Source organism: Ambystoma mexicanum, chromosome 6q, assembly GCF_040938575.1.
Source record: "Ambystoma mexicanum isolate Mex_15411 chromosome 6q, UKY_AmexF1_1, whole genome shotgun sequence".
In the NCBI taxonomy this organism is placed as follows: domain Eukaryota; kingdom Metazoa; phylum Chordata; class Amphibia; order Caudata; family Ambystomatidae; genus Ambystoma; species Ambystoma mexicanum.
The window spans coordinates 1,354,808,484-1,354,831,309 of NC_090937.1; the positions used below are offsets into that span (position 1 = coordinate 1,354,808,484).

The window sequence follows — 22,826 nt, forward strand, 5'->3', positions numbered from 1 at the left end:
TTAACTGTTTACACGGAAATCCATGAGTTCGAGGATGAGAAATCACCTTTGGCAAACATATGCGACGACCATGCAGGAGCTTGTGTGGACTAACTTCAGCCAGATTTTCACCCATATTTCAAGCAAAGAATGGCAATATACTTGCTCAAAGTGATTATCCCTCCCAACTATAGCACTTTGGGTGATTATACAACTTGTGTACTGGCAGCACACTGTATATACATGTGAATGCAAGTATTTTCAGGGATATTCAACACCTTAAAACCCTGTTATATATAACTGGAAAGCCCTTCAATGTGCAAACGCACTCACAGACACAGTCGCAGTCTGTTGTTTGTTTGTCAAATGACAAGCTTCATAGTAGTCAAACAAACAGCGGTAAAGAAGTAGAACTAAATCTCATTACCACTACTCACTGCTCAAACACTGCATGGGCAGGTGCATACGTTAAGACATCAATTCGACAAGGATTCTACTACGACATGCCCATGCTCACACCCACACAGGATATTAAACAGAGAAACCTCTCCAGGCTTCTCAATTAGTTCACATATACTGCACGCACAGCGCAGGCACCCGCACCAGACAGCACCAGCGCCGGGACCATGCTGAGGTAAACGGTGCACAAAGATCCAAAAGTGCACCCCTGCACCGCGAGCAGCGATCAACAAACAGCACTACTTAGGAAGCTACTTGGAAAGCGCACGTGCATTAGCGCATGCACTCTGGGTAATGTAGTCTTCCTGGAAAAAAGGGGGGTGGAACCTCATATGATTTAAACCTAAAACAGAGATAACATAAAAATATCCTACTGTTCAAGCATTCTTTGTGAATTTTAAATGCCACTAAATCCACAATATTAGTTTGAAAGTCCACATTGAAGACAAAGTCTGTACTGCTGGGGATATTAAGAAGTCCAATGTACCAGTTTTTTTCAACGTTATCTCCGGACAGCAAATAGCGCTACTTAGGGAGCTACTTGTGTGGGAGGATATTGTTATAAGGCAACATCTCCCTCCAGAGCTTTTACTTGTATTTTATTTATTTATAAGGCACACTTGGCCCAAGGGCCCAAGGGCATCCGGGCGCATAATTTGGAGTACAGGCATAGTTATAAGATAAAGTTACTATAATAAAACATTTACATGATATATACGTGCAAAGTGAACAATTGCAGAATATTGTACTAGAAGGCATTTACTAGTAATAAGACCATGGGTCAATAAGGGTGGAGAAATAGAGTGATCAATCTAAATCAACAGGGGTTGGGCAGACAACCAAACTTTAGCTTGCTTTTTGAATGCATGGAAGGATGGTTCCACTCTGAGTGGGTTTGGTAGTGAGTTCCACAGTTTTGCTGCTAAAACTGGGAAGCTAGACCCTCCTGAACGCTACAGGTTGTAGGGGGGTATCGATAGGCAGTGGGACTGTGCCCTTCTGAGGGGTCTGTTTGAAGTGTGAATAGTAAATCTCTTGGCTAGGTAAGACGGTGCTTGGTTGGCAATACATTTGTGCGTAAGAGGCAAGGTTTTTAAGGATACTCGTTGTGAGACTGATAACCAGTGGAGGCTTTTTCTAGTATCAGAGATGTGATGATTTCTGGGGATATTTAGTGCATCTCTAATTGCATTGTTCTGGAAAATCTATAACTTATTAAGGTTCCCTTGGTTGGTACCGAGATAGAGGGCGTTACAGTAGTGAGTTTTAGACATTACCAAGTCCTGGCTAATGTAGTACAATTGGCTGGAGTTAAGAACGGGCGGCAGGTTGTAACAAGCTTGCATATGTAAGCCGCTGAAGACGAAACTGCTTTAGTTTTCCTGGAGAGAGAAAGGGTGGAGTCGATATAAATGCCTACGGTTTTGGTGTCCTTAGTAACTTTGATGATGTTGCCATCAATGACGAAGGAAATGAATGAAGAATCAAGTTTGTTGAGTCTTTGCTGAGTGCCTAGGATGAGAATCTCTGTCTTTTCGTCATTCAGACAGAGTTTGTGTTTCGCCATCCAAGCTTGGATGACTTGGTAAATGGAGTTCACGACGAGAGTGTTAGTTAAGTGATTGCTGGTAATGGGTATGAATATCTGGGTGTCTTCCGCATAGTTAGTGTAGATGACGCCCAGAGAATCCAGAATATCAAAGAGAGGCTTTGTAAACACATTGTAGAGTGTGGGTGAGATGCATGATCCTTGAAGTACTGCGCATGTGACAGGAGCAGGTTCGGCAGATGCGGACGGGGAGAAGACCCTCATGGACCTGTTGTCCAGAAAGGATCTGATCCAGGCAGTGGCTCTATCCGAGAAGTAGGCTGTCGTTTTGAGGTGTTGGCAAAGGAATTGGTGATTGACTAGGTCAAACACTGCAGAGAGGTCGAGTAGGAGAAGAAGGGCTAGTTTACCCTTGTCTTTAAGATCCTCGATTTGTGTTTTAAAAACAATTAAGGCAGTTTCGGTGCCATGACGCAGGTGGAACCCAGATTGTCCAAGTCCCAAAAGTTTCTTGGTTTCTAGGTAATCTTGGATCTGCAGATAAGCTGCTCGATCAAGTATTTTTAGCAAGAAAGGCACTGTAGTGATAGGCCTGTAGTTCGTAGGAATGTTAGCATCAAGGTAATCCCCAATTTGAATGAGGAATTTATGAATGCAGTGATGAAAGGCACTAGATTATGAGAGGCCTCCTTAATAATAGTGGCAGGCAGGAGTCGCCTTGGCAGTTGGAGGGTTTAAGGTTGTTGATTATGTTTTCAACTTCAGTGATAGTGAGGGGTGTGAAGTTAAAAGGTTTATAGGCATGGTGGTTGTTATTGGGACTGAACTGGTGAGAGGTATTCTGTGGGTCAATCATCAGGCTGATTTATTTTGTTGTTGATTTTAGTTTGGATAGTGGATATTTTGCCCAGGAGTGCCTTTTGTATATTGGCGCACCAGGTGCTATCTTTGACACAGGTTTCGGGAGGGGAGGCTGGGGATTCCAGTTCTTTTAGTATTAGGAATAGCTCTTTGGTGTTAGATTTAGCTTGTGCAATGCGCTTGTTGTAAATATCTTTTTTCAGCCTGAAGTATCGCGTCTTTATAGTTCAAGGTGGCTAGAGCTAAACTTGCTTTGTTCATATCTTTGGGATTGCTTTTCCATCGTGCTTCTAGGTGACGTTTGTCTTTGCGTAGGGCTCTCAGTTGAGGTGTAAACCAGGAGTTAAGGTGGGCCCGAGGTTTAGGTTTCCTTAGTTTAATACGTGTGATTAGGTCCAGTGCTTTTTGTAGAGTCTGGTTAAACAAATCTACCAAGATAGTAGGATCAGTGCAGATGGTGGCGTGTTCATTAAGGATAGGGAAGATGAGTGGGAGACATTTTTTGCAAGTTATGTCTCTATGGTTTCTAGTAGAGATGGCAGGTGCAATGCCAGGTTCAGTGCGGGTAATTTTTGCAGAGATACTAAAAGTGATCAGATGGTGGTCTGTCCAGGCACATGGTTGGTTTGAGTCCACATTTCGCTCGCAGGTTAAACCAGCAATGCAGTCAGGGGGTTTGCCCTTGGAATGAGTTGGCTCATTAATATATTGCGAGAAGCCTATGCTGGTGAGTAAGTTGTTAATGTCGTTTGGGGCAGAGTGCTTAGGGTATTGTAGCCCCAGATTGAAATCACCTAGAACAATGATTTGCAAAATTGGCTTTCGTGTTGGTGGCCAGAATATGAGATAGATCTTCTGCAAATGTGGAAATGGATTGGGGGGGTCTGTAGATAAGATGGAGTGTGACGGTCTGACTAGGGGTGAGTGTTAATTTGACTGAGAGTATTTCCGCTCAAGGGATTTGCTGTGTGTTACCTATGCAGAGATTGATAGTACTTTTGTGAATGAATGCAGTACCACCTCCTTTGGTTTGAGTCGTGTTGCGATCGTTCCTAATGATGGTGTAACCTGGTGGGATGGCTAATGAGAGAACCGGTCCAGAGGCCGCATGTAACCAAGTTTCAGTGATGGCGATGAAGTCGAGGCTAAGCGAGAGGATAAGGTCAGCTATGTCGAGTCTGTGTGCTGTGACAGATCTGGCATTGATCAGATCTCCCTTGATCGAGGTCACGAGGGTGTGAGGTGGACTTGTGTCATGGTGGGTGTTCGCAACTGGTGAGAGAGGAGAGGTTAAGTGGGCTTTGGGCATGGGTGGATGCATGTTAGAATGTCTGGTAGTAGTGGTGTGGTGATAAGAGGCATGGGAGAGCCTAGAGCCAAGTCTGTAATTCCTTAACGGATTGGCGCATGGTTGGTTAGGTGTAGGTTTATTGGCAAAATGTTCAATCCACAAAGAGGGCGAATTGAGGTAAGGGTTAGTGGCAAGTGTAGGGTGATGGTGTTGCTGAGTGGTGTTGAGTGGGGCAGGCCTCAGGCTGTGTCCTAGTAGGTTGGGGGGCCATGTTGAATCAGAGTTGTGTGTAGGGTAACAGAGAATTTGTGCGAATCCTAGAAGAGGGAGAAACTGGTGATGAGACGCTCTTGTAATGGGAAAATACCAGCGGGGAGGCTGCTAATTCAAGAAGGAGCATAGTATGACGTGTTTAGCAGCAGTGAATGAGTACAAAGTATAATGTCTAAATGGCGGGAATGACCAGATTTAAGGTGCCGCGGTGCGTTAGCTGAGCAGTGCACATAGGGCAATCCACAAGGGTGAAGGCAACAATTGGAGGGGGGGCTGCTGCTTTAATAGGTACCAGTCACCTGGGGGTTGTGGGAGGCAACTTAACGAGGTGCTGATCACTAAATACAGAGAATAACCACAAATGGTATGTGTTGGTAGGAGGGCAGGGTACAGCACAGCGTAAGGCAGTGGGCACTGAATGGCTAGTAATGTGCGGTCTGCACATCACATCACAAATCACAGAGGTCTAAGTACACCAGGCTGATGGCAGGCGTTAACATAGGAGTGCAAGAGTGGTGCGAATTGCAGCGCAGTAAGTAAGCAGCATGCAATCAGGCGGATAATAATAAGGATCAAATGTGCTAAACGGGCATAGCGGCACCAAATCCCACCTGGGAGTGGGAGGCTAGTGTAAGAGGCTGTTTACACAGTCGCAGGGCAGTAGATCAATGTGATGTACGAAGTAGTAAACATGAACGAATAACAGGGCAATGCACTGAATGCAGGAGGGGTGGAAGGGCCTGATGGGTCAAAACAGATAAAACTCCAAGAGCAAGCAGTTAAGGCAGAAGCTCCGCGTGTCAGAGCTGCGACAAGTTAATAAGCAATAGGTGCACGTAGCAGGTGTCACGAATAACAATCCGCAATGAGGATATGTGTGAGGCAGAGTCAATAGGATGTGAGGACAGAGCACAACAGTCAGCAGATGAGCATGAGGATAGAGTTAGCATAAATCATACACAATTAGGTCAGTAGGTCTATAGCTGGAGCGAGATTTACATTAAGCAGTAAATGAGTTTGCATAGTACTAAAGCAGGTCTTGCATAAAATGAATAATCAAGAGCCATGGATCATACACAGTTGGACCGGTAATTCTGTAGATGGAGTATGAAGAGCAATTTAGGCAGTAGACGAGCATGCGTAGTGCTCTAAACAAGTCGTGCGCATCACGGAAAGTCGGATGGCCGTACTACAAACACCTACGGGTTAGAAGGTAGAGGGAGATGTATGTAAGGCTAGTGAGAGGTTCAGGCACCGGCGGGAGCAAACAAATGCGTTCAGCAGTTATTAGCACCGGCTGAGGCATAATCGTGTGTGGCTTACCAGTTAAGCGGACTTAGGGAAATGATGCACAATACGTCCGTGCATGTTGGAGTGACTTCACGATGAGGCAAAAATTGAGTATAGTTTTGCGGCCTGGGCTCTGTCAGCTCTTGACAGGCTCAGGACAGAAGCCTTCTTTCGGGGCCTTACTTCAGTAGGCCAGCGCACTCCTGCCGGCGTGGCACGATTGGACAAAATAACCCACAGTAGCCAATCCGGAGGCACAGGGCAGTAGCCAGTAATCCAGGCTGTGATAGCCTACACAAAGAAAGCAGTGGCCATTTTAGAGCAGGCACATGCTTCCACTATGAAATGGGGTAGTGGTTGTGAAACAGTCGTAGAACGCTGATAATGCGGGATTGCACAAACTATGTTATGTTCTGATTAGCGAAGTCGGAATTAGACAGTTTCGCAGGCGGATCAAGGATGCTGAAGAAGGGCTTGCTAGCACGTAGTAATAGGGCACAGCAGCTTACCTATGCATCCTGATGTCAGTAATATTCATAGCTGCTCCAGTGCACAGATGAAGCCTGTGAGCTACTGCTCCGATGGAGGGGCTGATGAAAATGGAGGCTCAGGACAGGAGCCTTCTTTCGGGGCCTTACTTCGGTAGGCCGGCGCACGCCTGATCTTGTGCAGCTCCTAGAACCATACGTTAAAGACCCTATCTAGTTGTAAACACAGACCGAGCCATTTCATCCGCTCTGTCTCCTTTCTTCACTAAACCAGTGAAACCAGCTGCAACACACTAGGTGCCAAAAGAGGTCTGGTATGATGGGGAGTGCAGGCATATGAAAGCAAAACTAGTGAGGGCTGTAAAGGCCTAAAAACAATGGAGAGGATGTGGGTAAAATAATTAAAACCGAATATAAATGACTGATAGATGGAAAAAAAGGCAAATATCTCGCAAGAATTGGGATGCCCTAGAAAAGGCTAGCAATGATAAGGATACCAAAGGTTTTTGGAAAATAGTCACTGACGGTATGCAAGCTATTAGGTGTAACTTCCCTGCAAACATATGGTTCACCCATTTCACTTCTCTTTACAAGGAGAGTAGACCTTGTTTCACACACTGTCTCCTGAAGGACGTTTTAGTACCTATGGATGTGGTTCTGATATAACACCCCTGGAATTTACGGTATTTTTACAGCTATTAATATGGTAGCTAGCGGTAAGGCTTCAGGCACAGACCATATCCCAGTGGATCACTATGTGAGTGAACCCATCAAATTGGCCCCCTGCCTGTTGCTTTTATTCAGTGCCATGCTTAAAACAGTAATGAAGAAATTAAGATAACAATGCACAGAAATAGTTTGATCTTCAAAAAGGGTCACTCTGGCATCACAGCAAATTGCCGTCCGATTTCATTGTTGGATGCCAGTAGCAATATATTTGGAAACACTTTGTTGCCCAAATTGGAAAATTGGGTTATAGACACATGCTCATTCAGCCATCTGCAAGCAGGCTTCCCTAAAGGAGTGAGCACCATTGACCATGTGTTTAGATTAGAATTGTTCCTACATTAATGTGTTACACTCAAAAGAGGTCAAATATATACTGCCTTTAAATACCTCAGCGCAGCCTTTGATAGAGATATTTGTTCATGTAGTGATTCGTTTTTTTTCTGTGATCTAGAAATTCTTTCAGTTGTTTCCTTGTCTGCTTCGAAGTCAGAATGTTCGGAATAGAGTCAATAACACTAGTTTTGAATTCATTAAATTCATTGAATTCATTAAGAGCATTTAAATTGGTTTGAGGGCAGTCAATAATCCATGTGCTAATTGAGCATAAATGCACAGCTCAAAAAATCCCTTATTGCAATTAGGCTTTCCAGATGCATCCAAATTAGTGCACGTCAAACCTCTGATTAAAAAACCCACACTCGACCCTCTCGAGCCAAAAAACTACCGCCCGATCTCTAACACCAGGTTCCTTGCCAAACTCATTGACCGAACAGCCTACTCCCAACTAAATGCCTTTGTTGAAGCCAGCAATCTCCTAGACCCCGCCCAATCAGGATTCAGATCCTGCCACGGAACTGAAACCACCCTAACCTCGATCTGGGATGACCTAAAAATGACTGCCGACTCTGCAGGATGCGCCGCACTAATCCTTCTCGACCTGTCAGCCGCCTTTGACACGATCAATCACTCAATACTCCTTGACCGCCTCCACTCCCTAGGAATCCGTGGTACCGCCCTTAAATGGATAGCCTCATTCCTCAAAGACAGGCACCAAATAACGACACTCTCCAACTTTACATCACAAGCCCGACCAGTTGACACAGGAGTCCCACAAGGAGCATGTCTATCCGCCCTCCTGTTCAATCTCTACCTGATCACCCTCCCACCAATAATTCGTGCTCACAACATCCTGTGTTACAATTACGCAGATGATACTCAACTAATTCTAAAGTTCCTGAACACGAAACCCAACTCCCAACCTGACCTGACCTCTTGCCTCCTTAACATCGAACGCTGGATGACCCAAAGCCACCTCCTGTTAAACCCCTCCAAAACAGAAATCATGGTCTGCGGCAACTCAGATTTTCTTCCACACCCACTACCCTGGCCACCCGCCATGGGCAACTCACCGACCCCCTCTAACACAGTAAAAAATCTTGGGTGCACCCTGGACTCCGACCTAACTCTCTCGCGCCAAGTCAACAATGTCTCAACGTCCTGCCACTACCAACTCAAAAACCTTAGGCGCATCTTTCCTTATCTCTCATTCCCTAACAGAGTCGCCGCGGTCCAATCAATCGTCATATCCCGACTGGACTATGGTAACCCTCTGTACCTCGGAATTCATGCCTACCAACTGAATAAACTACAAAGAGCACAAAACGCAGCAGCCAAAGTGCTTCTTGCGCTCGGTCCAAGGGACCACGTATCCCCAGCCCTTAAGACACTGCACTGGCTTCCGGTAGCCCGTAGGGTGGCTTTCAAAACCCTATGCCTCACCCATCGAGCTCTACATAAAACTGGACCCCACTATCTTCAAAAAAAGCTAATACCTTATCACCCTACCCGCACCCTTAGATCAAGCTCAGCCGGACTCCTAGTAATTCCTAAAACAAACTCAGTCAGGTTAGGCGGAGCATCATTCTCAGCCCTGGCCCCAACCTTGTGGAACTCGCTCCCACCCCACATCCGCCTAACTCAGGACTTAACGGCCTTCCGCAAACTACTGAAAACCTGGCTCTTTCCCTAAAACCAACCAGCCCCAAACCAGCATCATCACAATAACACCGACCTAACAAACCACCAAAAAGTAACCAAACCAGATTGTAACCTACATTGACAAACAGAACTAAAACGAATAAAGTAGATCTAAACAGGGAAATGATTAAATAGAAAAAGAATCACTGAATAATGGAAAGAAGAGAGCGTGGAGAGCGGATGAACAAGGAGAGTGGGTGAGCATAGAGGGCACGACCGAATGAGTGGAAAGAACGAATGAGTATGGATGAGTATAGATGAGTATGGATGAATGTGAGGATAAATGCTGTTGGCAAATGAGCCTTGAGAACGTGCAGAGCGCAAGATCGTGCAGAGCGGAAGAGCGCTGAGAACAGAGGCACATATAGAGCGGAGAAATGTGGGGAGCAACCGAGTGGGGGGAGAGACTGAGTGTGGGGAGCGTATGAGTGTATGGAACATATGAGTATGGGGAGTTATGAGTGTGAGTAGCGGATGAGTCTGGAGAGCCGATGAGTCTGGAGAGCCGATGAGTCTGGAGAGCGGATGGGTCTGGAGAGCGGATGAGTCTGGAGAGCGGATGAGTCTGCAAAGCGCATGTGTCTGGAGAGCGGATGAGTCTAGAGAGCAAATGATTGTAGAGCGCATGAGCACGTGGATTCAGATGAGTGTCGAGAGTGGATGAGTGTCGAGAGCTGATGAATGAAGAGGGCGGAAGTATGTGGAGGATGAGAGGGCAGAGGAGAGAATAGCTGAGTGTGGGGAATGGCTGAGTGTGGGGAATGGCTGAGTGTGGGGAATGGCTGAGTGTGGGGAATGGCTGAGTGTGGGGAATGGCTGAGTGTGGGGAATGGCTGTGTGTGGGGAATGGCTGAGTGTGGGGAATGGCTGAGTGTGGGGAATGGCTGAGTGTGACAATGGCTGAGTGTGGGGAATAGCTGAGTGTGGGGAGCAGAGCGTACGAGTACGCAGAGCAGAAAAATATGTGGAACAGACGAACACATAAATCAGAGCCAATGAATAGGTAGAACGGCTGAACTAATGGATCGGACGAGCACGATGAGGAGAGCGGTGTACATAGAACGGATGAATATGTAGAGCGGACAAATATGTGGAACTGATGAGTAGGTGGAACAAATGAGTGTATTGGAATGGATGAGTCTATGGTGCCGATAAATATCTGGAATGGTGCCGACAAGTATGTGGAGCGGGTCAATACGTAGAACGGATAAATTTGCAGAACAGATGTGTATGTGTCTGTGTGTGGAGCGGACGAATGGGTGAAACGGACAAATGGGTGGAACGGACGAATAGGAAGAACGGACGAGTAATGTGGAGCGGACGAATACATGGAGCGGATCAATACGTTGAGCGGATGAATTCATAGAACGGATGAACGAGTGGAGCGGACGAATGTATGAAACCAACAAATACGTAGAGCGGTCGAGTAATATGAACGCATAGGCAGACTGGAGTGCATGCGCGGGGAGGACAGGAGTGCATGCATATGGAATACATGAGAGCATGCATGAAACACACTGAAAATGAGGGATAGACTAGAGCTCGCAAGACGAACTATGAACGCGCGAGTGTGTTCCTGATCGCATAAATTGCGTGACGTACATAATATGCATTGGTATGCGGGAACATTTGAATGAACATATACCATACCACACCCCATGCCTACTCTCCTCTTTACACCACCACTCAAATAGAACACAGTGATACTATGACACCATTCAGTATAACTGTTCTCATATCAACATCTCACGCTCACTCCCCATCACTCTAAGTAACCACCGCTGGTTTAACACCCCCAGCCAGGCGTTTCTCCTCAGGCCTAACGCAGCCACTCTCGAGCTGGATAAATTCCGCCAGAGCGTACACATTCTCCTGACCTTTCAACCACCACACCTACCGCTATGAAGCAGCTACCACATTAACCCCGCACCAGCTGCACACATACTTTGTGCGCACACGCACCTTTTTGACTCTCTTCTCCCTCTCTACTGACTCGAACCTCGGTTCCCAAGGGCGTTCAACCTACCAGCGCCTTCAGACCATACCAATGGTATATAAGGCGCTATATAAATGCAAAATAACAATAACAATAACAATTAATCAAAATCCGAGTGTAATTTTAGGCCTTTGCAAGGGGTTTACAATGTTGTGACGGAAGGTCGGATTTTGATTCTGTTTGCTGCCTCTTATCCCTGACTACCTGCTAATTCTTTCTATCCACTCCAAATTCGATTAAATGTGGTTTGAGGAAACATTGCAGAGGGAAACCTTAACTTGGGTGCTATCTATCCTAATTAAAAAAGTGCTCCTATTGAATTGTGCTTTGGATAAGTTCTACTAGAAGTTTAACCATGTGCATTGCTTCCAATCCTATTGTAGTTATCACACCATTGGTGATTGCTGCCCAATATTATATTTTGTGTGATTTTTGTGAATTTTCAAAATATATACATTTGTGTTTTGACCAGCCGGCCTGGTTCTTGGTCCATTGTGACCTCGGGTATTTGTAAAAGGGAGTGTGGGATGGGTCGGGTATCAGCTCAATTTGAATTCAGTGAAATTAAAGAAACAGCATTCCTATTGAGCAACACATCACAGGATAAGACCAAGTGTCCTGGTCCGGTGTGTGACGCCCAATCAGTATCCTTAACAAGCAATGCCACACATAACATCATCGAGAAGCTTAGAGCTGACACATTCAAATACCTTAGTGAGATCAGTCGTCTTATTCTTTTGTAGCCAATTCTTCATTGATATTCACTGAGTGTATCACTTTAGGGAAGCAGTCTGTTAACTGTTTACACGGAAATCCATGAGTTCGAGGATGAGAAATCACCTTTGGCAAACATATGCGACGACCATGCAGGAGCTTGTGTGGACTAACTTCAGCCAGATTTTCACCCATATTTCAAGCAAAGAATGGCAATATACTTGCTCAAAGTGATTATCCCTCCCAACTATAGCACTTTGGGTGATTATACAACTTGTGTACTGGCAGCACACTGTATATACATGTGAATGCAAGTATTTTCAGGGATATTCAACACCTTAAAACCCTGTTATATATAACTGGAAAGCCCTTCAATGTGCAAACGCACTCACAGACACAGTCGCAGTCTGTTGTTTGTTTGTCAAATGACAAGCTTCATAGTAGTCAAACAAACAGCGGTAAAGAAGTAGAACTAAATCTCATTACCACTACTCACTGCTCAAACACTGCATGGGCAGGTGCATACGTTAAGACATCAATTCGACAAGGATTCTACTACGACATGCCCATGCTCACACCCACACAGGATATTAAACAGAGAAACCTCTCCAGGCTTCTCAATTAGTTCACATATACTGCACGCACAGCGCAGGCACCCGCACCAGACAGCACCAGCGCCGGGACCATGCTGAGGTAAACGGTGCACAAAGATCCAAAAGTGCACCCCTGCACCGCGAGCAGCGATCAACAAACAGCACTACTTAGGAAGCTACTTGGAAAGCGCACGTGCATTAGCGCATGCACTCTGGGTAATGTAGTCTTCCTGGAAAAAAGGGGGGTGGAACCTCATATGATTTAAACCTAAAACAGAGATAACATAAAAATATCCTACTGTTCAAGCATTCTTTGTGAATTTTAAATGCCACTAAATCCACAATATTAGTTTGAAAGTCCACATTGAAGACAAAGTCTGTACTGCTGGGGATATTAAGAAGTCCAATGTACCAGTTTTTTTCAACGTTATCTCCGGACAGCAAATAGCGCTACTTAGGGAGCTACTTGTGTGGGAGGATATTGTTATAAGGCAACATCTCCCTCCAGAGCTTTTACTTGTATTTTATTTATTTATAAGGCACACTTGGCCCAAGGGCCCAAGGGCATCCGGGCGCATAATTTGGAGTACAGGCATAGTTATAAGATAAAGTTACTATAATAAAACATTTACATGATATATACGTGCAAAGTGAACAATTGCAGAATATTGTACTAGAAGGCATTTACTAGTAATAAGACCATGGGTCAATAAGGGTGGAGAAATAGAGTGATCAATCTAAATCAACAGGGGTTGGGCAGACAACCAAACTTTAGCTTGCTTTTTGAATGCATGGAAGGATGGTTCCACTCTGAGTGGGTTTGGTAGTGAGTTCCACAGTTTTGCTGCTAAAACTGGGAAGCTAGACCCTCCTGAACGCTACAGGTTGTAGGGGGGTATCGATAGGCAGTGGGACTGTGCCCTTCTGAGGGGTCTGTTTGAAGTGTGAATAGTAAATCTCTTGGCTAGGTAAGACGGTGCTTGGTTGGCAATACATTTGTGCGTAAGAGGCAAGGTTTTTAAGGATACTCGTTGTGAGACTGATAACCAGTGGAGGCTTTTTCTAGTATCAGAGATGTGATGATTTCTGGGGATATTTAGTGCATCTCTAATTGCATTGTTCTGGAAAATCTATAACTTATTAAGGTTCCCTTGGTTGGTACCGAGATAGAGGGCGTTACAGTAGTGAGTTTTAGACATTACCAAGTCCTGGCTAATGTAGTACAATTGGCTGGAGTTAAGAACGGGCGGCAGGTTGTAACAAGCTTGCATATGTAAGCCGCTGAAGACGAAACTGCTTTAGTTTTCCTGGAGAGAGAAAGGGTGGAGTCGATATAAATGCCTACGGTTTTGGTGTCCTTAGTAACTTTGATGATGTTGCCATCAATGACGAAGGAAATGAATGAAGAATCAAGTTTGTTGAGTCTTTGCTGAGTGCCTAGGATGAGAATCTCTGTCTTTTCGTCATTCAGACAGAGTTTGTGTTTCGCCATCCAAGCTTGGATGACTTGGTAAATGGAGTTCACGACGAGAGTGTTAGTTAAGTGATTGCTGGTAATGGGTATGAATATCTGGGTGTCTTCCGCATAGTTAGTGTAGATGACGCCCAGAGAATCCAGAATATCAAAGAGAGGCTTTGTAAACACATTGTAGAGTGTGGGTGAGATGCATGATCCTTGAAGTACTGCGCATGTGACAGGAGCAGGTTCGGCAGATGCGGACGGGGAGAAGACCCTCATGGACCTGTTGTCCAGAAAGGATCTGATCCAGGCAGTGGCTCTATCCGAGAAGTAGGCTGTCGTTTTGAGGTGTTGGCAAAGGAATTGGTGATTGACTAGGTCAAACACTGCAGAGAGGTCGAGTAGGAGAAGAAGGGCTAGTTTACCCTTGTCTTTAAGATCCTCGATTTGTGTTTTAAAAACAATTAAGGCAGTTTCGGTGCCATGACGCAGGTGGAACCCAGATTGTCCAAGTCCCAAAAGTTTCTTGGTTTCTAGGTAATCTTGGATCTGCAGATAAGCTGCTCGATCAAGTATTTTTAGCAAGAAAGGCACTGTAGTGATAGGCCTGTAGTTCGTAGGAATGTTAGCATCAAGGTAATCCCCAATTTGAATGAGGAATTTATGAATGCAGTGATGAAAGGCACTAGATTATGAGAGGCCTCCTTAATAATAGTGGCAGGCAGGAGTCGCCTTGGCAGTTGGAGGGTTTAAGGTTGTTGATTATGTTTTCAACTTCAGTGATAGTGAGGGGTGTGAAGTTAAAAGGTTTATAGGCATGGTGGTTGTTATTGGGACTGAACTGGTGAGAGGTATTCTGTGGGTCAATCATCAGGCTGATTTATTTTGTTGTTGATTTTAGTTTGGATAGTGGATATTTTGCCCAGGAGTGCCTTTTGTATATTGGCGCACCAGGTGCTATCTTTGACACAGGTTTCGGGAGGGGAGGCTGGGGATTCCAGTTCTTTTAGTATTAGGAATAGCTCTTTGGTGTTAGATTTAGCTTGTGCAATGCGCTTGTTGTAAATATCTTTTTTCAGCCTGAAGTATCGCGTCTTTATAGTTCAAGGTGGCTAGAGCTAAACTTGCTTTGTTCATATCTTTGGGATTGCTTTTCCATCGTGCTTCTAGGTGACGTTTGTCTTTGCGTAGGGCTCTCAGTTGAGGTGTAAACCAGGAGTTAAGGTGGGCCCGAGGTTTAGGTTTCCTTAGTTTAATACGTGTGATTAGGTCCAGTGCTTTTTGTAGAGTCTGGTTAAACAAATCTACCAAGATAGTAGGATCAGTGCAGATGGTGGCGTGTTCATTAAGGATAGGGAAGATGAGTGGGAGACATTTTTTGCAAGTTATGTCTCTATGGTTTCTAGTAGAGATGGCAGGTGCAATGCCAGGTTCAGTGCGGGTAATTTTTGCAGAGATACTAAAAGTGATCAGATGGTGGTCTGTCCAGGCACATGGTTGGTTTGAGTCCACATTTCGCTCGCAGGTTAAACCAGCAATGCAGTCAGGGGGTTTGCCCTTGGAATGAGTTGGCTCATTAATATATTGCGAGAAGCCTATGCTGGTGAGTAAGTTGTTAATGTCGTTTGGGGCAGAGTGCTTAGGGTATTGTAGCCCCAGATTGAAATCACCTAGAACAATGATTTGCAAAATTGGCTTTCGTGTTGGTGGCCAGAATATGAGATAGATCTTCTGCAAATGTGGAAATGGATTGGGGGGGTCTGTAGATAAGATGGAGTGTGTCGTCTGACTAGGGGTGAGTGTTAATTTGACTGAGAGTATTTCCGCTCAAGGGATTTGCTGTGTGTTACCTATGCAGAGATTGATAGTACTTTTGTGAATGAATGCAGTACCACCTCCTTTGGTTTGAGTCGTGTTGCGATCGTTCCTAATGATGGTGTAACCTGGTGGGATGGCTAATGAGAGAACCGGTCCAGAGGCCGCATGTAACCAAGTTTCAGTGATGGCGATGAAGTCGAGGCTAAGCGAGAGGATAAGGTCAGCTATGTCGAGTCTGTGTGCTGTGACAGATCTGGCATTGATCAGATCTCCCTTGATCGAGGTCACGAGGGTGTGAGGTGGACTTGTGTCATGGTGGGTGTTCGCAACTGGTGAGAGAGGAGAGGTTAAGTGGGCTTTGGGCATGGGTGGATGCATGTTAGAATGTCTGGTAGTAGTGGTGTGGTGATAAGAGGCATGGGAGAGCCTAGAGCCAAGTCTGTAATTCCTTAACGGATTGGCGCATGGTTGGTTAGGTGTAGGTTTATTGGCAAAATGTTCAATCCACAAAGAGGGCGAATTGAGGTAAGGGTTAGTGGCAAGTGTAGGGTGATGGTGTTGCTGAGTGGTGTTGAGTGGGGCAGGCCTCAGGCTGTGTCCTAGTAGGTTGGGGGGCCATGTTGAATCAGAGTTGTGTGTAGGGTAACAGAGAATTTGTGCGAATCCTAGAAGAGGGAGAAACTGGTGATGAGACGCTCTTGTAATGGGAAAATACCAGCGGGGAGGCTGCTAATTCAAGAAGGAGCATAGTATGACGTGTTTAGCAGCAGTGAATGAGTACAAAGTATAATGTCTAAATGGCGGGAATGACCAGATTTAAGGTGCCGCGGTGCGTTAGCTGAGCAGTGCACATAGGGCAATCCACAAGGGTGAAGGCAACAATTGGAGGGGGGGCTGCTGCTTTAATAGGTACCAGTCACCTGGGGGTTGTGGGAGGCAACTTAACGAGGTGCTGATCACTAAATACAGAGAATAACCACAAATGGTATGTGTTGGTAGGAGGGCAGGGTACAGCACAGCGTAAGGCAGTGGGCACTGAATGGCTAGTAATGTGCGGTCTGCACATCACATCACAAATCACAGAGGTCTAAGTACACCAGGCTGATGGCAGGCGTTAACATAGGAGTGCAAGAGTGGTGCGAATTGCAGCGCAGTAAGTAAGCAGCATGCAATCAGGCGGATAATAATAAGGATCAAATGTGCTAAACGGGCATAGCGGCACCAAATCCCACCTGGGAGTGGGAGGCTAGTGTAAGAGGCTGTTTACACAGTCGCAGGGCAGTAGATCAATGTGATGTACGAAGTAGTAAACATGAACGAATAACAGGGCAATGCACTGAATGCAGGAGGGGTGGAAGGGCCTGATGGGTCAAAACAGATAAAACTCCAAGAGCAAGCAGTTAAGGCAGAAGCTCCGCGTGTCAGAGCTGCGACAAGTTAATAAGCAATAGGTGCACGTAGCAGGTGTCACGAATAACAATCCGCAATGAGGATATGTGTGAGGCAGAGTCAATAGGATGTGAGGACAGAGCACAACAGTCAGCAGATGAGCATGAGGATAGAGTTAGCATAAATCATACACAATTAGGTCAGTAGGTCTATAGCTGGAGCGAGATTTACATTAAGCAGTAAATGAGTTTGCATAGTACTAAAGCAGGTCTTGCATAAAATGAATAATCAAGAGCCATGGATCATACACAGTTGGACCGGTAATTCTGTAGATGGAGTATGAAGAGCAATTTAGGCAGTAGACGAGCATGCGTAGTGCTCTAAACAAGTCGTGCGCATCACGGAAAGTCGGATGGCCGTACTACAAACACCTATGGGTTAGAAGGTAGAGGGAGATGTATGTAAGGCTAGTGAGAGGTTCAGGCACCGGCGGGAGCAAACAAATGCGTTCAGCAGTTATTAGCACCGGCTGAGGCATAATCGTGTGTGGCTTACCAGTTAAGCGGACTTAGGGAAATGATGCACAATACGTCCGTGCATGTTGGAGTGACTTCACGATGAGGCAAAAATTGAGTATAGTTTTGCGGCCTGGGCTCTGTCAGCTCTTGACAGGCTCAGGACAGAAGCCTTCTTTCGGGGCCTTACTTCAGTAGGCCAGCGCACTCCTGCCGGCGTGGCACGATTGGACAAAATAACCCACAGTAGCCAATCCGGAGGCACAGGGCAGTAGCCAGTAATCCAGGCTGTGATAGCCTACACAAAGAAAGCAGTGGCCATTTTAGAGCAGGCACATGCTTCCACTATGAAATGGGGTAGTGGTTGTGAAACAGTCGTAGAACGCTGATAATGCGGGATTGCACAAACTATGTTATGTTCTGATTAGCGAAGTCGGAATTAGACAGTTTCGCAGGCGGATCAAGGATGCTGAAGAAGGGCTTGCTAGCACGTAGTAATAGGGCACAGCAGCTTACCTATGCATCCTGATGTCAGTAATATTCATAGCTGCTCCAGTGCACAGATGAAGCCTGTGAGCTACTGCTCCGATGGAGGGGCTGATGAAAATGGAGGCTCAGGACAGGAGCCTTCTTTCGGGGCCTTACTTCGGTAGGCCGGCGCACGCCTGATCTTGTGCAGCTCCTAGAACCATACGTTAAAGACCCTATCTAGTTGTAAACACAGACCGAGCCATTTCATCCGCTCTGTCTCCTTTCTTCACTAAACCAGTGAAACCAGCTGCAACACACTAGGTGCCAAAAGAGGTCTGGTATGATGGGGAGTGCAGGCATATGAAAGCAAAACTAGTGAGGGCTGTAAAGGCCTAAAAACAATGGAGAGGATGTGGGTAAAATAATTAAAACCGAATATAAATGACTGATAGATGGAAAAAAAGGCAAATATCTCGCAAGAATTGGGATGCCCTAGAAAAGGCTAGCAATGATAAGGATACCAAAGGTTTTTGGAAAATAGTCACTGACGGTATGCAAGCTATTAGGTGTAACTTCCCTGCAAACATATGGTTCACCCATTTCACTTCTCTTTACAAGGAGAGTAGACCTTGTTTCACACACTGTCTCCTGAAGGACGTTTTAGTACCTATGGATGTGGTTCTGATATAACACCCCTGGAATTTACGGTATTTTTACAGCTATTAATATGGTAGCTAGCGGTAAGGCTTCAGGCACAGACCATATCCCAGTGGATCACTATGTGAGTGAACCCATCAAATTGGCCCCCTGCCTGTTGCTTTTATTCAGTGCCATGCTTAAAACAGTAATGAAGAAATTAAGATAACAATGCACAGAAATAGTTTGATCTTCAAAAAGGGTCACTCTGGCATCACAGCAAATTGCCGTCCGATTTCATTGTTGGATGCCAGTAGCAATATATTTGGAAACACTTTGCTGCCCAAATTGGAAAATTGGGTTATAGACACATGCTCATTCAGCCATCTGCAAGCAGGCTTCCCTAAAGGAGTGAGCACCATTGACCATGTGTTTAGATTAGAATTGTTCCTACATTAATGTGTTACACTCAAAAGAGGTCAAATATATACTGCCTTTAAATACCTCAGCGCAGCCTTTGATAGAGATATTTGTTCATGTAGTGATTCGTTTTTTTTCTGTGATCTAGAAATTCTTTCAGTTGTTTCCTTGTCTGCTTCGAAGTCAGAATGTTCGGAATAGAGTCAATAACACTAGTTTTGAATTCATTAAGAGCATTTAAATTGGTTTGAGGGCAGTCAATAATCCATGTGCTAATTGAGCATAAATGCACAGCTCAAAAAATCCCTTATTGCAATTAGGCTGCTAGCATCCAGATACATTGGTCACATGCGGGACTAAACTTCCAAAAGGTAGTATACAAACATTCTAATGTGACTAGCAAGTAATGCATGCTTGGCTGTCTTAGTTTTGAAGTATGTTATTTGTATTGTGGCCTCAGGTCTGGCTGTTCAGGTGAATTAAGTGGGTGAAATGATTGGTGCAAGCGAATCAATAGGGGGCAGGATCCAGGCAGTGGGGGCTCTCCTAAAGAGGTTGGCAGAGTTTCAAGGGGAACAGTGGGAGGGAGTGGGCAGCAGATCAGATCTGGCACAGCACTTTAAGTTCTGAGCGTCATCAGGATTAAGAGCCACACAAGAGTGCAATAACTTGAAGGTGTGTCTCCTGATTGGCTCCCAGGATTGTAACTTCTACTCTAGCCGCCAATACCGCCTATTCAACTAAAGCAACACTCCAGTGCTTTCCTGTAGGTTACACATACACGGCCATCGACTCTTTTGCAGCTTCATCTGCGCCTGGTTCGACGTTTCCTGGGGGAATGTGAATCCAGTGGGTTGACAAGAAAAATAAAACATCACATTGTGAAATGCGGTTGGTCCTGCAAAACTCACGTCTTAATCTTTGCCCCAATCGAATATGAGCAAATGGTCCAGACCCAGCATTCTCTGTACACATTTCACGTAGAAAAGCGTATTTGGGTTGCACAAATATCTCACACAATTTTCAAAACAGGATGCTTTTTATGAGTGCTAAAATGCTATGAAAACCTTTGAAATAGTTGTAGTAGTTTAAAAAAATGCGAGCATGTGTATTTAAAAAATAAAATTGAATGTGGTGACTAAAGTCAAGGTGTATTTGTTCAGATATAATGCTTCAAATTATATTCCAACCTTAAAAGCACATTTTAAGCAGCCAATTTGCACATGTTTGAAACTACTACATGATCTTTGAAATGATCCAACCATTTCAAACACTGCTTTTAGGAGCAGAAATGTTTCTCATGTCAAGGCGAGTTAAGAACTTTGCAATTGATCTAGTGTGTTATGTAGTAATACCCGTCTTTACATATTCACCCATGGCTGAAATATAATTGTACTTCATGGATCTGCCCTATCTTGGGTTGATTTGGTATCTGCATATAATGTGTGAATGTTTTGAAGGTTGGGTACATGTTAAAGTTGTGACATGTATTTACATCTGATCATAGACATACTGTTTGCATTTGGAAAAAGAAAACATGTTGAAGTTACAGGCAATACCCTATTTCTTTTAGGACATGTTCATATAACTGACTTCAATATAGCGACTGTCGTGAAGGGATCCGAAAAAGCTTCTTCCATGGCTGGCACTAAGCCCTACATGGGTATGTGTTTAACCTTTTTGCATCCAATGTATTCATTGCAATTATCAATGTTGCCTAAGGGAAAGTATGCCATAAATTAGAGAACAGACCCAGGGAACAAACTGGTCTCTCAGATCATTAGGTAACTGTTTGTTTCATTTGTTCTCAATAACCTACGCATCGCTTTTCTTGATAATACAAATATATAGCATTTGATTGGTTGGCTTTTTCTACTCAAAAGACGAAAGCTAAATGATAGCACATTGTTATGTTTTCCTGAATTTCAGTGGGGTTGTTTTATTTAACTGTTTTAACTAAACTTTCACCTAACTAAAGTGTTTTCTTGAATTAAAAAGCATTTTTTTTGGCTTCGGGTTCTATTCAAAGTGCCGCCCATGTCCTGTTGGCAGAGTTCCTTTCTCACCCTCTCTCTGTCTCCCTCTCTCTCTCTCTCTCTTTGTCTCTGCCACTTGATTGAAAATAGCAGTTATATTCTTCTATATGTAAAGTTTTTTTGTTTTTTTTTAATCCATCTGCCATTTATCCCAGAAGCATTAGTGTTACACATTGCATATGTGTGGCTATTGTTATAGTTGAAATAATCTTTGAATTGCAAGATGAGCAACATATGTTTATTTATGTTTATTTAATAGCACAGTTTACTATAGATACATGCTGACAGCGTGTTTGGAAAAGTGTCCTGACTGTAGAGACTACATGTATGTTTATAAAAGTATGCAATGTCCAGAACTATAATTACAGAAATGATGTCTTCTCTACAAATTATAATATGTACACGCGAATTCTGAGTTAAAAGTGAATTTAAGAATTGCTGAAAATCTATCAGTTCAGTCTGTTATCCCGGATACACTGTTATTCGTGTCAGGATTCGTTGTTACTTTTCAGAGCAGGCGAGTGTGCACAGCACATATCTGTGCTGAGTTATGCAAGAATATATTATTTACAATCTGTGACAATGAAACAGTAGATTGACAGCAACATAAAAAAGGACTTCAGTGATGTTCTGAAATGTAAAGGGTCGAGCAGATGTGGAGTGTGCTCTGGTTGGAGTATGTGTGATTTGTTTTTTTGAAGGCGTACTATAGTAACCTCTGATGAGGTGTCATGCTTTACAAGTAGTCTTTTGGAAGGTTACACTTTTCAGGTACTGTGGTATGTCCCCAAGTCTGGAGTGTTCAAAGTAAATTATTTTATACTTTAGAATGCAAGGCATTTCTGTTTTTACATTGTATCAAAGTTTAGTACAAATAGACCAGTGAGCCAGTGCACAAACACGTGAGAGTACCAGCTAACTCATGACATCCTTAAATACGTTATTGCCTATGTGTTAGCCCTCGAGAATTCTGAATTGTTACAGTGTGTACAACAGAAGAAGTATACATATTTTTAAAAGAAGGAAACGTCCTGATGTGTGGGGATTTTTGAGTTTTTTGTGGTTTGTCACCTTTGACAATGACACAAAGGATATCAACTTGTATGACTGTACCCATTGCTCCATTCACTAAACCCTGGTCTGTGTCGAGGTTGCTTCTAAGAATCACTCAGACAGAGTCAATACTTTCAACTATTTTGGATTCTGACTTTTTTAATTGGTTTAGGTGTGCTGTGGCTGGTTGACACATATAGAGTTACATGCACTCGCGAAGGACTGCAAAGGGCTGTTTGCTGGTCCCTCGTTCTGCCGCCCGCTCTGCCGCTCATTGGACTCTGCTGGACATCGATCACTTTCTCATTTACTGCTGTGGGTGCGCACGTCGACTTCACGCTGGAGGAAGTCTTTTCGCGCAACACCGCTTGTGCCTGTCTTCCGCGGCTTCAGGTAACTGGTGACACGTTTCCTTTCGCTTGAATTGGAAACGCCTCTTTTTTTTGTGCCTATTTCTACACGGACCCTCAGCGCACACGCGTTGCGCACTCGCGAAGGACTGCAAAGGGCTGTTTGCTGGTCCCTCGTTCTGCCGCCCGCTCTGCCGCTCATTGGACTCTGCTGGACATCGATCACTTTCTCATTTACTGCTGTGGGTGCGCACGTCGACTTCACGCTGGAGGAAGTCTTTTCGCGCAACACCGCTTGTGCCTGTCTTCCGCGGCTTCAGGTGCTTTAATTGATACCTTGGAATTCGTGCCTGGAGAATTGTGTATTTAGGGGCTGGTGCTCTCTAGGACACTTTCCAGTTATTAATACACTTTACATTT

At 44.5% G+C, this 22,826-nt stretch overlaps 1 protein-coding gene across 1 annotated transcript in view; it reads left to right on the plus strand.

The window, feature by feature from the left end:
- Window positions 1-22,826, plus strand: part of STK32B (serine/threonine kinase 32B) — a 2,582,157-nt gene that overhangs the window by 1,402,339 nt on the left and 1,156,992 nt on the right. Inside the window, exon 6 of the mRNA XM_069631970.1 lies at window positions 20,541-20,630. Within this exon, the coding sequence (XP_069488071.1) occupies window positions 20,541-20,630 (90 nt within the window). The remainder of the gene's footprint in view (window positions 1-20,540; window positions 20,631-22,826) is intronic.